Source organism: Erinaceus europaeus, chromosome 21 (assembly GCF_950295315.1).
Source record: "Erinaceus europaeus chromosome 21, mEriEur2.1, whole genome shotgun sequence".
Classification (NCBI taxonomy): Eukaryota; Metazoa; Chordata; class Mammalia; order Eulipotyphla; family Erinaceidae; genus Erinaceus; species Erinaceus europaeus.
The window spans coordinates 22,350,676-22,367,790 of NC_080182.1; the positions used below are offsets into that span (position 1 = coordinate 22,350,676).

A 17,115-nucleotide genomic window follows, 5' to 3' on the forward strand; every position below is an offset into this window, starting at 1 on the left:
AGGCCACAAAGACAGCATCAATAAATTCAAGAGCATTGAAATCATCCCAAGTATCTTCTCAGACCACAGTGGAGTAAAACTAACATTTAACAACAAACAGAAAATTATTAAAAGTCACAGAATTTGGAAACTAAACAACATACTCCTTAAGAACCACTGGGTCAGAGACTCACTCAAGCAGGAAATTCAAATGTTCCTGGAAACAAATGAAAATGAAGACACAACCTATCAAAATATTTGGGACACAGCTAAAGCAGTACTGAGAGGGAAACTTATAGCCATACAATCACATATTAAACTCCAAGAAGAAGCTCAAATGAACGACCTTACTGCACACCTCAAGGACTTAGAGGAAGAGGAACAAAGGAACCCTAAAGCAACCAGAAGGACAGAAATCACTAAAGTTAGAGCAGAAATAAACAACATTGAAAATAAAAGAACCATACAAAAGATCAATGAAGCCAAATGTTGGTTCTTTGAAAGATTAAACAAAATTGACAAACCCCTAGCCAGAATCACCAAACAAAAAAGAGAGAAGACTCAAATTAATAGAATTTTAAACGATGGAGGAGATATCACAACTGACACCACAGAAATCCAGAGAATCCTGCGAAACTTCTATAAAGAACTATATGCCACCAAGCTAGAGAATCTGGAAGAAATGGAACAATTCCTAGAAACATATGCCCTTCCAAAACTGAACCAAGAAGAACTACAAAATCTAAATGCACCAATCACAGACAAAGAAATTGAAACCGTTATTAAGAATCTCCCCAACAACAAAAGTCCTGGACCAAATGGCTTCACAAACGAATTCTACAAAACTTTCAGGAAACAGTTAATACCCATACTTCTTAAGCTATTCCATAAGACTGAAGAAACAGGAATACTCCCTTCCACCTTCTATGAAGCCAACATCACCCTGATACCAAAAGCTGATAGGGACAGAACAAAAAAGGAAAACTACAGACCAATATCTCTGATGAACATAGATGCCAAAATATTAAACAAGATCTTGGCCAACTGGATACAGCAACATATCAAAAAGATTGTTCATCACGACCAAGTGGGATTCATCCCAGGAATGCAAGGCTGGTTCAACATCCGTAAGTCAATCAGTGTCATTCACCACATCAATAAAAGCAAAGCCAAAAACCACATAATTATTTCAATAGATGCAGAGAAAGCCTTTGACAAAATCCAACACCCATTCATGCTCAAAACTCTACAAAAAATGGGAATAGATGGGAAATTCCTCAAGATAGTGGAGTCTATATATAGAAAACCTACAGCCAACATCATACTCAATGGACAGAAGCTGAAAGCATTCCCCCTCAGATCAGGGACTAGACAGGGCTGTCCACTGTCACCATTACTCTTCAACATAGTATTGGAAGTTCTTGCCATAGCAATCAGGCAAGAGAAATAAATCAAAGGAATACAGATTGGAAGGGAAGAAGTCAAGCTCTCACTATTTGCAGATGATATGATAGTATACATAGAAAGACCTACAGAATCCAGCAGAAAATTACTGGAAGTTATTAGGCAATATAGCAAGGTATCAGGCTACAAAATCAATGTACAAAAATCAGTGGCATTTCTTTATGCAAACACTAAATCTGAAGAAGAAGACATCCAGAAATCACTCCCATTTACTGTTTCAGCAAAATCAATCAAATACCTAGGAATAAAGTTGACCAAAGAAGTGAAAGACTTGTATGCTGAAAACTATGAGTTGCTACTCAAGGAAATAGAAACTGATACCAAGAAATGGAAAGATATCCCATGCTCATGGATTGGAAGAATAAATATCATCAAAATGAATATTCTCCCCAGAACCATATACAAATTTAATGCAATACCCATCAAAGTTCCACCAAGCTTCTTTAAGAGAATAGGACAAACACTACAATCATTTATCTGGAACCTGAAAACACCTAGAATTGCCAAACCCATCTTGAGGAAAAGAAACAGAAATGGAGGCATCACACTCCCAGACCTTAAACTATATTATAAAGCCATCATCATCAAAACAGCATGGTACTGGAACAAAAATAGGCACACAGACCAGTGGAACAGAATTGAAAGCCCAGAAATAAATCCCAACACCTATGGACATCTAATCTTTGATAAGGGGGCCCAAAGGATTAAATGGAAAAAGGAGGCTCTCTTCAATAAATGGTGCTGGGAAAACTGGGTTGTAACATGCAGAAGAATGAAATTGAACCACTTTATCTCACCAGAAACAAAAATCAACTCCAAATGGATCAAAGACCCAGATGTCAGACCAGAAACAATCAAATACTTAGAGGAAAACATTGGTAAAACAGTTTCCCACCTACACCTCAAGGACATCTTTGATGAATCAAACCCAATTGTAAGGAAGACTAAAGCAGAAACAAACCAATGGGACTACATCAAATTGAAAAGCTTCTGCACAGCCAAAGAAACTATTAAACAAACAGAGAGACCCCTCACAGAATGGGAGAAGATCTTCACATGCCAGACATCAGACAAGAAACTAATCACCAAAATATATAAAGAGCTCAGCAAACATAGCACCAAAAAAGCAAATGACCCCATCCAAAAATGGTCAGAGGATATGAACAAAACATTCACCACAGAGGAGATCCAAAAGGCTAACAAACATATGAAAAACTGCTCTAGGTCACTGATTGTCAGAGAAATGCAAATTAAGACAACACTAAGATACCACCTCACTCCTGTAAGAATAGCATACATCAAAAAGGACAGCAGCAACAAATGCTGGAGAGGCTGGGGACAGAGGAACCCTTTTACATTGCTGGTGGGAATGTAAATTGGTCCAGCCTCTGTGGAGAGCAGTCTGGAAAACTCTCAGAAGGCTAGACATGGACCTTCCATATGATCCAGTAATTCCTCTCCTGGGGTTATACCCCAAGGACTCCATAACACCCAACCAAAAAGAGGTGTGTACTCCTATGTTCATAGCAGCACAATTCATAATAGCTAAAACCTGGAAGCAACCCAGGTGCCCAACAACAGATGAGTGGCTGAGAAAGCTGTGGTATATATACACAATGGAATACTATGCAGCTATCAAGAACAATGAACCTACCTTCTCTGACCCATCTTGGACAGAGCTAGAAGGAATTATGTTAAGTGAACTAAGTCAGAAAGATAAAGATGAGTATGGGATGATCCCACTCATCAACAGAAGTTGAGTAAGAAGATCTGAAAGGGAAACTAAAAGCAGGACCTGATCAAATTGTAAGTAGGGCACCAAAGTAAAAACCCTGTGGTGAGGGGTAGACATGCAGCTTCCTGGGCCAGTGGGGGGTGGGAGTGGGTGGGAGGGATGGGTCACAGTCTTTTGGTGGTGGGAATGGTGTTTATGTCCACTCCTAGCAAAATGTAGACATATAAATCAGTAGTTAATTAATATGAGAGGGGAAGAATCAATTGTATGTCTCAAAGTTTTTCAAAACACAAACTGAATCTTTTTAATATATAGGCTGTGTATTTGATATGCAGACTCTCTCAAAAACCTAGACCAAGTAGATTAGAAGCATCCAATAGCACAGCTATATACAAGATACTGGGTACTGTACAGCAAACCCTAACAAAAGGACTTTTCAAAGTTAACCCAATTACCAAATAATGTAATGATAACATTAACTATCGATTGTCTTTTTGAACCCTAAGACAGTAGGAACCTCACATCTCCACTATAGAGCCCCTACTTCCCCCAGTTCTGGAACCATTGGATAGGGCCCACTTTCCCGTATGCGTCTCCCAATCCATACTAAATAATATTGCATCCGCCGATCACAACCTAACCAACGCAACGATTGCCACCTCAACATGCTTCACCTCAGACTGTGTCCAGAGACTTCACGTGTGGAATGACAACCTTTCAGCTTCATTACTCGGGTGAGACCTTTCCTTTCATAGTATACTCTAATTCCATCTCAGGTGATTCACTCTCTAACAAAGTTCCAAAACCTAGATATACACCAGTTTCTGTGAGAGAGAGCATATGTTCACACGTATCCGTAAACTACTGCAAAATATATACCTGAAAGCAGAAGTACACTAGAGTTTGCAGTGAGTACCTCCCTAACACTTCCTCTCCACTATTACAAGCTTTGGGTCCATGATTGCTCAACAATTTGTTTGGCTTTGTATGTTAACTCTCTTTTCAGTCATCAGGTTCCAGATGTCATCAGGATGCCGGCCAGGCTTCCCTGGATTGAAGACCCCACCAATGTGTCCTGGAGCTCAGCTTCCCCAGAGACACACCCTACTAGGGAAAGAGAGAGGCAGACTGGAAGTATGCACCGACCAGTCAACACCCATGTTCAGCGGGGAAGCAATTACAGAAGCCAGACCTTCCACCTTCTGCAACCCTCAATGACCCTGGGTCCATGCTCCCAGAGGGATAGAGAATGGGAAAGCTATCAGGGGAGGGGGTGGGTTATGGAGATTGGGTGGTGGGAATTGTGTGGAGTTGTACCCCTCCTACCTTATGGTTTTGTTAATTAATCCTTTCTTAAAAAAAAAAAAAAAAAAGATCCGCACAAGGATCCTGGTTTGAGCCCCCAGTACCACACCTACAGCGGGGACACTTTGCAGGAAGCAAAGCAGGTCTGAAAGTATCAATCTATCTTTCTCTCTCTCTCTCTATCTATCTCTATCTCTATCTCCCACTCCCCTCTCAATTTCTCTCTGTCCTGTCCAATCAAATGGCCACCAGCAGCAGTGTACTACAGGATCACCAGCAGGATCTGTAGTGATGGCACCAAGCCCCAGAAATAACCCTGGAGGCAAAAAGAAAGAATGAGAGAGAATGAAAACATGGAGTGACTTCACCCAGAGGAGTCAAAATAAGGCAAACAAGCAAAGTCCAATGAAAAAATATGAGCTCAAAAAGCAAAACCATCAACAACAAGAAAACAAATAAACCCATCCAAAAATAGGGAGAGGACATGGACAGAATATTCACCACAGAAGAGATCCAAAAGGCCAAGAAACACATGAAAAAATGCTCCAAGTCTTTGATTGTCAGAGAAATGCAAATAAAGACAACAATGAGATACCACTTCACTCCTGTGAGAATGTCATACATCAGAAAAGGTACATATAGCAGCAAATGCTGGAGATGCTGTGGGGACAAAGGAACCCTCCTACACTGCTGGTGGGAATGTCAGTTGTTCCAACCTCTGTGGAGAACAGTCTGGAGAACTCTCAGAAGGCTCAGAAGGCTAGAAATGGACCTACCCTAGGATCCTGCAATTCCTCTCCTGGGGATATATCCTAAGGAACCCAACACACCCATCCAAAAAGATCTGTGTACACATATGTTCTTGGCAGCACAATTTGTAATAGTCAAAACCTGGAAGCAACCCAGGTGTCCAACAACAGATGAGTGACTGAGCAAGCTGTGGTATATATACACAATGGAATACTACTCAGCTATTAAAAACGGTGACTTCACCGTTTTCAGCCGATCTTGGATGGAGCTTGAAAAGATCATGTTAAGTGGAATAAATCAGAAACAGAAGGATGAATATGGGATGATCTCACTCCCAGGCAGAAGTTGAAAAACATGATCAGAGGAGAAAACACAAGTAGAACCTGAACTGGAATTGGCGTATTGCACCAAAGTAAGACTCTGGGGTGGGTGGGGGTAAGAATACAGGTCCAAAAAGGTTGACAGAGGGCCTAGTGGGGGTTGTTATTGTTATGTGAAAAACTGGGAAATGTTATGCATGCACAAACTATTGTATTTACTGTCGAATGTAAAACATTAATTCCCCAATAAAGAAATTAAAAAGAAAAAAGCAAAATCAAGATTAATAAAGGGAACTGGGGTGACTGCCAGGTTGGAAGGTCCAGTGGACTCTGGTGAAGGGATATTAGCAGTCTGGTGGGAGTAGTGGTGGAGCAGTGCTTTTTCAGGTGAGGAATTACACTTCTAATACATTTATTGGCTTGTTATTGAGAACACCTCAAAACAATAAAGCTTTTATTAATTTTTTTCAACTTCCCAATGATGCAAAAGCAATATTCCCGGATCCCTATGCGGTCCTTGTGCTTCGTGCCACGTGCGCTTAACCCGCTGCGCTACCGCCCAACTCCCTTCTCTTTCGTTTCTATTTTTGTTTGGTTTTTTTGTAACCAGGGTTATTGCTGGGGCTCTGCGCGGGAACCACGAATCCACCGCTCCCAGAAGCCACTTTTTTCTATTTATTATTTGTTTGTTTGTTTGATAGAACAGAGATTGAGAAGAGAGGAAGTGATAAAGAGAAAGACACCTGCAGCCCCACTTCACTGCTCATGTAGCATCCCTCCGTGGGCCCTCAAACATGGTCTTCTTCTAGCATTTGCCCTTCTTCCGTAGCCAGTCAACAGCGTCAGGTTGAGCCTGATGTAAAGTTTCGAGACCTCCTTTGAATCTGGAGAGGTGGCAGTCGTTGACTATGTGGGTCATAGTCTGTCTGTAGCCGCAGGGGCAGTTCGGGTCGTCTCTGGCTCCCCAGCGATGGAACATAGCGGCGCACCGGCCATGGCCTGTTCGATAGCGATTGAGGAGGGCCCAATCATAACGTGCTAGGTCAAAGCCGGGTTGACGCTTGCAGGGGTCTGTGATGAGGTGTTTGTTCTTTACCTCAGCTGACTGCCAACTCTGTTTCCAAGAGTCTGGAACAGAGAAGTTCAGTGTAGGTGTAGGAGACCAGATTGGATGACGAGACGTCAAGCGTTGGACAGGGTGGGCGAAGATATCCGCGTATATTGGCAGGTCCGGTCGAGCGTAGACGTGGGAAATGAACTTAGATGATGCCGCATCCCGACGAATATCTGGCGGGGCGATGTTGCTATGGTAATGTGGGCACTCAAGCAGCTGCACCACTGCCCAGCCCCCAACTCTCATTTCCTTATAGCCACCTATCTGTCGAATTCAGGACCTCATGTATGTGTGACATGTGCTCTACTGCTGAGCCATCCCCTCAGTCCCAGAGTGGGGAAATATACAGACAAGAAACAGAATGATGGCTGTCTAGAACTTAATAGTTGGGAAGAAAGGAAGTGTGAATACTAATGGGGACAGGATTGATTTGAGGGTAATGAAAGTATTCTAAAATTGTGTATGATGTTACATTGTTCTCTGAGTAAACTAACAACTAATCATACACTTTTAATGGGGGGGTTTAGTATATGGAGTACATTTCAGTAAAGATGTTCTTTTAAAAGGCATTTCTAGAAAAGAACTTTTGATCAGAATCATTAAAAAACTGAACACTATTGGGGCTGAGTGGTGGCGCACCTGGTTGAGCACACGTTACAGTGTGCAAGGACCCGGGTTCAAGCCCCCCAGTCTTCATCTGCAGGGGGAAAGCTTCACAAGTGGTGAAGCAGTGCTGCAAGTGTCTCTCTGTCTCTCTTCCTCTCTATCTCCTCCCTTCTCCCAATTTCTGGTTGTCTTTATCCAAGATAATAAAAAAAATTCATTGAACACTATTTATTAAGGAGGGTTAGAAAAATTCACAACGCCCATGATAGTTGTAATCCCTATCTTCCTCAGTGGCTGATAAAATAGAAAGAAATCATAAAGGATATTGAAGATCTAAGCGACAAAATCATTATATTGGACATGAGGACCCCTCTAGAGAATACATGCCCACATTAAGTCCAGAGAGAACATCTGTAAAACTAGCCAGATACTGGGCTAGAAGATAAATCAAAAAGAATCCCAAAAGACCGAAACCACACAAAGCATGTTTTTTCAGCTACAACACAAACAACTTGAAATCACTCGCTTTACTTATCATTTATATTGTATTTACTATGAGCCAGATGTTGTTTAAATTGCTTTACAAATATTCATTAAATTAATCCTCATAGCATCTCTATGATGTAGATAGTACTCTCATTCTCATTTTAAAAGTTCTAGTATTAATGATTTGTCCAAGTTTACACAGCTGGGATATAAAACCAGAAAGTTTGGTTCAGTGTCAGTGATCCTAAATACTCCCTCTCAAAAACAAAGGATTAACTGGGGGTGGGGGAAACCTTGTGTCTGTAAATTTAAAAATATACTTCCAAAAGAACTGTAAGTTTAAAAAGGAAATCACAACTGAAGTAAAACATTTTTTCCTTAAGTGACAAAAATGTACTGAGAAACTGAAATTTACAGCATCTAATATATATGTTACAAAAATATTTAAAATGAAATATCTAAGTTTCTGCTTCAATATTATAGAAAAAACATACTATTATAGCTTATACAGAATGAGAAAAAAAGAAAATCATACAGACAGAGCAGAAACTCATGAAAAGGAGAGTGGTGGACAATAAAGAAAATAAAGTCAAAAATTGCTCTTTCTAAGGAACCACAGAACTGGCAAACTCTTAGGATGATGAAAACAAAAGAAGAAAGAATTAACAATATTTGTCATAAAAGGTGACATCACTACAAATTCAATTTCTCTCACTCCAGGGTCAGTTTTGGGTCCTGTCTTTTCACTCTCAGATCGTTCCCTAAGATCACATACACACACACACTTTCTAAAACTATCCTACACAGATAACTCATTTCTCTCTTCATTCTAGTCCCTTTGCATTGATTGATTATCCATTTCTTTACCCTCAGTCATCTTACCTGAACAAGGGAAGTAGTACTCTATGTACTCTCTCTATACATCATTTTTGCCCTGGCTCCACCCATTATCCCTCCATAACACTCAGGGTGAGCTTTTCAAAAGTCAAATCTGATCAGTCACTATAATACTGGAAATCATTCAATAGACTCCTTTCCCTTTTTTGAACTGAATCAAAGTTGGTTTAGAAAACCTCACAGCATTGCCCTCCTACCAATTTTCCAAGTATAGCTATTTCCAATTTGAGTTATTGGCCCTGGCTCTGTCTCTTATCACTTGCCCCATCTTCTCTTATAGTTTCTTTGCACCTACTATTCTCTACCCAGACATATCTTCCTCTCTCTGCCGCCTTACTACTTTTTTTTTTTTTAATTATCTTTATGTATTGTGTAGAAACAGCCAGAAATCGAGAGAGAAGGAAAAAACAGATAAGGCAAGAGAAAACAAGACACCTGCAGCACTGCTTCACCACTCACAAAGCTTTTCCCCTGCAGGTGGGGACAGGGGGCTCTAACCCGGGCCCTTGCACATTATAACATATGTGCTCAATCAGGTGCGACACCATGCGGGCGGCCCCCTTCTTACTTCTTTTTTTAAAATTTATTTTATTTTTCCCCTTTTGTTGCCCTTGTTGTTTATCATCATTGTTGTTGTTATTATTGTTATTATTGTTATTATTGCTGTCATTGTTGTTGGATAGGATAGAGAGAAATGGAGAGAGGAGGGGAAGACAGAGAGGGGTAGAGAAAGATAGACACCTGCAGACCTGCTTCACCGCCTGTGAAGCGACCCCCTACAAGTAAGAAGGTGGGCCCTTCTTACTTCTTAATCATCTTTCAAACTCTCAGATATTAAGTTAAAATCTCAAAGTGCATGTTCCCTCTGTCTTTTACTCTTATTATTCACCAAATTTGTAGTTTTATATATTATTTGTATACTTACATAATGACTCCCATTGATTTCAAGCTCCTTAATATCAAGAGCCTGTCTCTCCTCACCAATGGCAGTACCTAGCATATAGTAGACACTGAGTAAGTTTTCTGTAAAATTAAAGAATATTTTCTGAAATCACTCCCTAAACATGGTTACTTTACATTATGCTCATATCAATTATTTTTTTCAAATCCAAACCTATTTTAAAAAGTACGATATCAGGTTTCTTCTATGTATGAGATACATACCTAACTAGTCAAAAGTAAATTAAATGCTTTTCATTTAAATTTATCTCTGACTCATACTTTAGAGTTTCTCGCCAATTCCTTTCCACTATCTATAGATCTTCACAGTTTAGCAAACATTTCTTCTTACTCTTCTGATCACTGTAACACAAATATCTAAATGTGGGAAATGGTGGCAGTTGAGCATATATTTTGTAAAGACAAGAACCCTTTCATGATATAGGTTATAATTTTTCTTTTTCTTTTTTTAAATATTTATTTATTCCCTTTTTGTTGCCTTTGTTGTTTTACTGATGTAGTTATTATTGTTGTTGGATAGGACAGAGAGAAATGGAGAGAGGAAGGGAAGACAGAGAGGGGGAGAGAAAGACAGACACCTGCAGACCTGCTTCACCGCCTGTGAAGTGACTCCCCTGCAGGTGGGGAGCCAGGGGCTCGAACCAGAATACTTACGCTGGTCCTTGCGCTTCGAGCCACCTGCACTTAACCAGGTCATAATTTTTCAATGATTCCATTATAAATTGTGGAGCTTAACAAATTGAGGTGTTTTTTTTTCTAGTGTGCTTATAATTCTCCATTGGGGAAGAAGGGAGAATTATAAGCAGGAGTGGGTGGGAAATCGGGAGCTCTTTTGACAAAATACAACACAAAAATATATTGTTACTTTTTCCTTATCCAATGAGTGATATTTCTGCCTTCAATTTCCTACAGCTCACATCAAACCAGGTAAGACAAAATATTGAGCCACATCCATTTGGCATCCCACTTAGGCAGACAGAATGGGGTCAAACTTCTGAATTGCAAAGATATTTCTTTTAAATGAATTAAAATTGGTACAATAGTATGTGCTGTTCAAACGTTAATACTAGCCCCAGCATATTCAGATCAGCCTGTAGTGACTCAGTTTCAGGGTTAAAAGTAAAACCTAAAGTATAAAGCTAATAGATATGGGATTTATTTGGAGGTGATGGGAATTTTCAGGTATTAGACAGTAGTGATGATTGCACTACATAGCAAGCATACCAAAAAAAAAAAAAAAAAGCCACTAATGTGGTATGTGAATCACTTTTCAGTTAAGATCAGTGGTCACTAGTAAGCAATAATATTAAAAAAAAATCCCCCCAGTACTCCCTGAAGATATAGAGAAATAAAACATCCATCCTTACTTACAAGCAAGGATCTCTTAAAGCTGGTACACAGAACAAAGAACACTAAAAGTTCTAAGATAATATATGAAGTTTTCCCTTTTTTCTCGATCACTTTATCAGTCTTCTAGTTTCACCCAATATTTGCTAAATTATCGATGCCGTTTAAAACACACACGCACACAAAGAATCTAGAAAATGAAAGCAACGTTAAGTCCAACAAGGGCTTTTCTCCCTCTATCTGACTTATCCTAAGGTGGGATCTCCCAGAAACCCCTCACAGATGTGAGAACTGCTGGCTTCTTTTCTTGCAGAGCCTCCCGCGCCAAGTCAAGGAGAGGTTTTGTTCCAAAAACTCAAAAGGCAGCTGAACGAGCTTTTTGAAAATTGAACTGATTCAGGGTTCTACTCCTAGCAATTTATGGGAAGTCAGTATTGAAAGTCGAATTCTGGATGGAAACACACAAAATGGTGGGTCTATTCTCCGAACCTGCAGCAATCCGATCAATACAATACATTTTTTCTCCTTAGTTTTAGGTCGCAGAACATATGGGCTCCAGTCACTCTCATTCACCTCATTTTTCCCCTGTCATTCACAAGGTCTTTGCACGCGCTCTCCCCAAAATCCCTTCTCCCCCCCCCCCCCTTGATTCCTACTCTTGTTTCTACTCTTCCTGGACCAGGTGAATACCCTGCAGCAGTCTCTAGTCTCCTATGCTGCCGGTGACACTTTTAGAGAGGCCGTGGAAAGCAAAATATTCTATCTGCAGAGGAGATGCTGGGGCCCCGCAAATGTAATTTCACTTAAAAATAATAAAAATAAAGCGGGGGGGGGAATAAAGCGGGGGTAGATAGCATAATGGTTATGTAAAGAGATTCTCATGCCTGAAGTCTCAAAGTCCAGGTTCAATCCCCTGCACCACCATAAGGCAGAGCTGAGCAGTGCTCTGGTAAAGAGAGAGAGAGAGAGAGAGAGAGAGAGAGAGAGAGAGAGAGAGAGAGAACTTTCATGCAACTCTTGGAAACCGTAAGTGGCGGGACTACTGGGCCGATTTACCCACCGACCGGCTTCCTCCGGGCGCGCCGGCTAGGAAGGAGCCCTCCGGCGCCCAAGGGAGCTGTTTGGGCGGGCAGGGAGTGGGGCGCGAGGGCTGGGGGCGGTAGAGGATCCCCCTGGCTTCATTCCCTCCCAGCTTTGCAGTTTTCCAGGCTTGTTTGCAGGAGCAGCCACGGCGAGCTTCGCCTTCCCCATCCGGAGCCCGCGTAAGCCCCGCACACTCACCATCCGCCCGCACGCAGAAGCGCGGCACAGCCAGCAGGAGCAGCGCGGCCGCCCACAGCCGGGCGCCGGAGCCGAGTGCCTCGGCGGCCATGGTGCGCGCGTCCAGCGGCCGGCGCTCAGGCGGGCGGGCGGGCTCGGTCTCCGGCTCCGGCTCCGGGTGCGCTCGGGGCTGCCCAGGCCCCGCGCTGCCCCGCCTGCGCCGCCGGCTCTGCACTCTGCGCCCTGTCCGCGCTCCGCAGGCTTCGCGCCCGGCGCTCCAGAGGGAGGAGCGCGGGGAGTCGGGGGAGGCTGGGGACACCCGAACCGCGGCGCTGGGGCCCCGAGCTCCCGGGGGTCTTGTCCCTGGCGCCGGGGAGGCGGCCGGAACCCGGCTCCGCCTTCGTGCTGGGCACCTGGAGGCCTAGGTGCCAAAAGAGGCTGTGCCGGACCGCGAGCTCCCGGGGCGCCGCCGGGGCGGAGGGCGAGGGCGCCGAGAGGCGGGAGGCGGGGAGAGCGCGCTGGCGGGGACCCTAGGGCAAGGCTGGCTGCTGCCCTGGGAGAGGGCGAGTCCTGCGGGGTGGGGGGTGAGGGGTGAAAAACGGGTGCCCAACTCTGTGTAGGGTCTTTCGAGCTGGCGACCACCTATAGAGGAATCTTTTTAAAATATATATTCCTTTTTTATTAGTGATTTAATATTGATTTACAAAATTATGAGACAACAGGGGTATAATTCCACACCGTTCCCACCACCAGAGTTCTGTGCCCCCATTCCCTCCATTAGAAGCTGCAGTGGTTCTCCCAAGGTCACAGATATGAGTTGACTATTATTTCTATAGCTATCTATCTATAATTATATATATAACCTATTTTTTTTTATGATCCTGCCTTCTATTCTAAGTCACACCTACACCTATTACTCCTTCTGAATATCCTTTCCTTTTTTCCTCTTCTCTCAAGGAAGGACCTTCTTATGAAATAGAAAACTCTCCTTTGTCAACTTCTAGTAAGAAATGAAAGGGACTTAATGGCAAAAATCCTTTAAAAGCTTGAAAGTCAGAAGGGAGCGTCTCTGGGAGGCTTCCTTCACTTTTCCAGGTTGCCCTGTAGCATTTCTTAAAGAACACCGAGGGCGCTGAGGAGGTTGTCAACCATTGTGGGGCCTCCCAGATCATGGCTCCTTGACACAGAGAGGACTCCTTCGGGCAGATGGGCCGGTCTGCCCATCTGTGCTCCAAATAAGTGCCCCTCAGTGAAGCCTGCTGCAGGAGTGGGCCTGTCCTGATTGATTCCCTCTGTCCTGTCACAGCATCGGCATGGTTCCAAGGATCTGCTTTTTTGGTAGGTGTAGTAAGAACAGCTAGTATTGTTATAACTTGGAGGCACTGGTGACATGCTCCCACTTGGCATCTCCGTTCACTGGGTGTCTGTTGAGTGTCCACTGCTTGTCTGATCCCTGTGCTAGACTCTGAGTAAACTGCCACCTGTCCTAGAAATGTTGCCATTTAAAACTAAAGATGTGACTGATACTAAAAAGAAATGTCAGTTGTCGTCAGGACAGTGGATCAGGACCTGGATGTCAAAAGATTTTCTAATAGCAGGCTGGAAAGATGAATCGACCTGCCAATGCCCATGTCCAGTAGAGAAGCAGTTACAGAAGCCAGAACTCCCACCTTCTGCACCCCCAAAAGAATTCTGGTCCATATTCCCAGAGAGGGAGAAATGTTAGGGGACAATGACCAGGGGAAGATGAACCTCAAATCCAGCAGCACCCTAAAAGAGAAGAGGAAAAAAAGGTGTTCAGATATAGTAGTAGGTGTAGGTGTGACTTAGAAAGGACAAAAAGGCAGGGCCATAGAAAGTCTGAGTGCATATATATATATATATATATATATATATATATATTACATAATAATCAACCCACATTTGTGATCTTGGGAGAACCACTGTAGTTTCCAGTGGAGGGAATCAGGACACAGATTCTGGTGGTGGGAAGGTGTGGAATTATACCCTGGTTGTCTTATAGTTTTGTAAGTCAATATTAAATCACTAATAAAAATATTTTCTACTTTCTTTTCTGGGATTGGATCACATCTGGTTTAATATAGCTAGTGTCATTTTTAAGCTTACACAATTTTTTTTTGAAGTGCAACAAAAAGTATCACTTCTCCTTACTCCTCCCCGATGCCAGATAAAAAAGGATTTCATGATTAACTCCTTCATCAATGAAATCAAAATGTATTTATGTATTTGTCTATGCATTTATTGATGCTTGACCAGATCTGATTATTGGTGGTTTCTGACTGTTGGTGTCAGGGATCAAACCTGGGATCTTTGACATCTAAGTTCTGTGTGTTACCACTGCAATTCCTCTACCTTCCTACCCCAAATTCTTGCATTTAAAAAAAAATACTCTAAAATAAAATAAAATAAAATACAAAAACTCCAGAATGTTCAGTGTAGTAAGACCTGACAATTATCACATGTAAGTGTAAATGAACTTACGTAGCTACTTCTTTTCTTTGCTTTCTTCTTAGATGAAAAACAGAGGGAGAGTTCCAACCCCGGCTCCCCACCTGCAGGGGAGTCCCTTCACAGGTGGTGAAGCAGGTCTGCAGGTGTCTATCTTTCTCTCCTCCTCTCTGTCTTCCCCTCCTCTCTCCATTTCTCTCTGTCCTATCCAACGACGACAACAACAATAATAACTACAACAATAAAACAACAAGGGCAACAAAAGGGAATAAATAAATAAAATTAAATATTCAAAAAAAAAGAAACCACAAAAAAAAAAAACAAAAAAACCAGAGGGAGAGGAGAGAAAGGGAGAGAGGGAATAAATACCCAGACTTCCTTCAAGCTCAAACCCAGGTGGCATAAATGGGAAAGCAGCACACTATCCCAGTGAGCTGTTTCACCAGCTCAACTACTTGGGTTTTCTTTCTTTCTTTTTCTTCCTTTTTTTTTTTTTGTATTTGTATATATATTTTTTATTTTGGACAGAGACAGAAATTTAGAGGGGAGGAGGAGGTAGGGAGGAGAAACAGAGACACTGTATGCAGCATTGCTTCACCAGTTATGAAACATACCTCTGGGTCCTTGCACACTGTAACGTATGCACCCTACAAGGTTGCTCCACCAACCAGCTCTTGCTGCTTGTTTTCTTTTTTTTTCTTTTGTTTTAAATGTTTTATTTATGTTTAATGAGAGAGATACATAGAGAAAGAGAGAGTGAAGGACCAGGGCACTCACTGCTCAGCTCTGGTTTATGGTGGTGCTAGCCTCAGGCATGAAAAATCTTTTGCATGACCATTATGCTGTCTCCCCAGCCTGCAAATTGTTTTCTAACAAATGCTTTTAAAAAAACAACTATGGGAGTGGTGGTGACAACACAATGGTCAGGCCTGAGACTCTGAAGTGTTATGTTCAACCCCTCTCACCATCATAATCCAGAGCTGAGCAGTCCTCTGGTAAAAGAAAAAAGATTAAAAAGATCCTGAGAGATAGCTCACTTGGTATAATGCATGCTGCATGCTTTACCAGGGTTTGAACCCCTGGCCACCACATGAGAGCACTTGCAGGGGAAACTTTATAACTGGTGTACTGCTGAGGTGTTTCTGCTGTTTTTCATTCCTCTCTGTCTTTTTCTCCCTGTGTCCCATCCTTTATCAAAGGGGGGGGGGGCTCAGAGAGTGGCGCACCCAGTTGAACATGCACATCACCATGCACAAGGCCTCCAGTCCCCAACTGCAGGGGGGACACTTAACAAGTGGCAAAGCAGGTCTGTAGGTGTCTTTCTCTCTCTCTCTCTCCCTTTCTATTTATCCCCTCCTCTCTTAATTTCTGTTCTATCAAATAAAATAGAAAAAAGCCAAACAAAAGAAGAAGAGAAAAGAAGAAACAAGTTCACAGGGAATGGAGAATCCTGCAGGTGCAGAGCCTCAGCAATAACCCTGATGGCAAGAATAACATAACGTGAATAACTATTGATGTAAGTAGGTCATTGTAGTATTTTTACAGCCATTTGTTTCCTATAAAATTAATATCCACCTCCCATGTGACACAGAACTCCTATTCCTAGGAATATGTCCAAAAGAAATGAAAACTTATGTTCTTGAAAGTATTTGTACATAATTTTTTAAATTAATTAATTATTTAATTTATTTATTCCCTTTTGTTGCCCTTGTTGTTTTATTGTTGTAGTTATTGTTGTTGTTGTTGGATAGGACAGAGAGAAATGGAGAGAGGAGGGGAAGACAGAGAGGAGGAGTGAAAGATAGACACCTGCAGACCTGCTTCACCGCCTGTGAAGCGACTCCCCTGCAGGTGGGGAGCCGGGGTTCGAACCGGGATCCTTATGCCGATCCTTGTGCTTTGCGCCACCTGCGCTTAACCCGCTGCGCTGCAGCCCGACTCCCTTGTACATAAATTTTATGGCAGTTACACTCACAATAATTAAAAGGCAGAAGCAACCTTAGTGTTATAGCATATGAGGAAAGAAATTGTCATTCTCAGGAAAAAATTAACAATAAAAGGAGTGAATTGCTGATACACTCAGTAATGTGAATGGATCAAAAAATACATTATACTGAGTGAAAGAAGCCTTACACAAAAGAATTTGTACTCTTTGGTTCTGTTTATATGAAGTTCATGAAGGGGTAAAACTAATCTGTAGTGAAAACAATGTACACAGTGGTTTCTTTTGACAGGTGGGAGCATGAAGGGATTTCTGACTTAATGGAAATGCTTTATATCTTGTGGAGAATGATGGTCACTTGAATGAATCTGCTTGGCAAGCCTCACCTAATATCTGCGTCTTACTGAATCTTATCTCCACCTCAAAATAGACATTTCCAAAATAATCAACTTGGGACTGAGAGATAGCTCACCTAGTAGAG

At 42.1% G+C, this 17,115-nt stretch overlaps 1 protein-coding gene across 2 annotated transcripts in view; it reads right to left on the reverse strand.

Annotated features, from left to right (window-relative positions):
• The window catches only part of SUSD5 (sushi domain containing 5), a 76,963-nt gene extending 64,261 nt beyond the window's left edge, over positions 1-12,702 (reverse strand). For both annotated transcript variants that reach the window (XM_060180542.1, XM_007524049.3), the window contains exon 1: positions 12,245-12,702. In XM_060180542.1, coding sequence (XP_060036525.1) covers positions 12,245-12,335 — 91 coding nt within the window. In that variant the 5' untranslated portion in view covers positions 12,336-12,702. The remainder of the gene's footprint in view (positions 1-12,244) is intronic.
• Between the last annotated feature and the right edge of the window lie 4,413 nt (positions 12,703-17,115).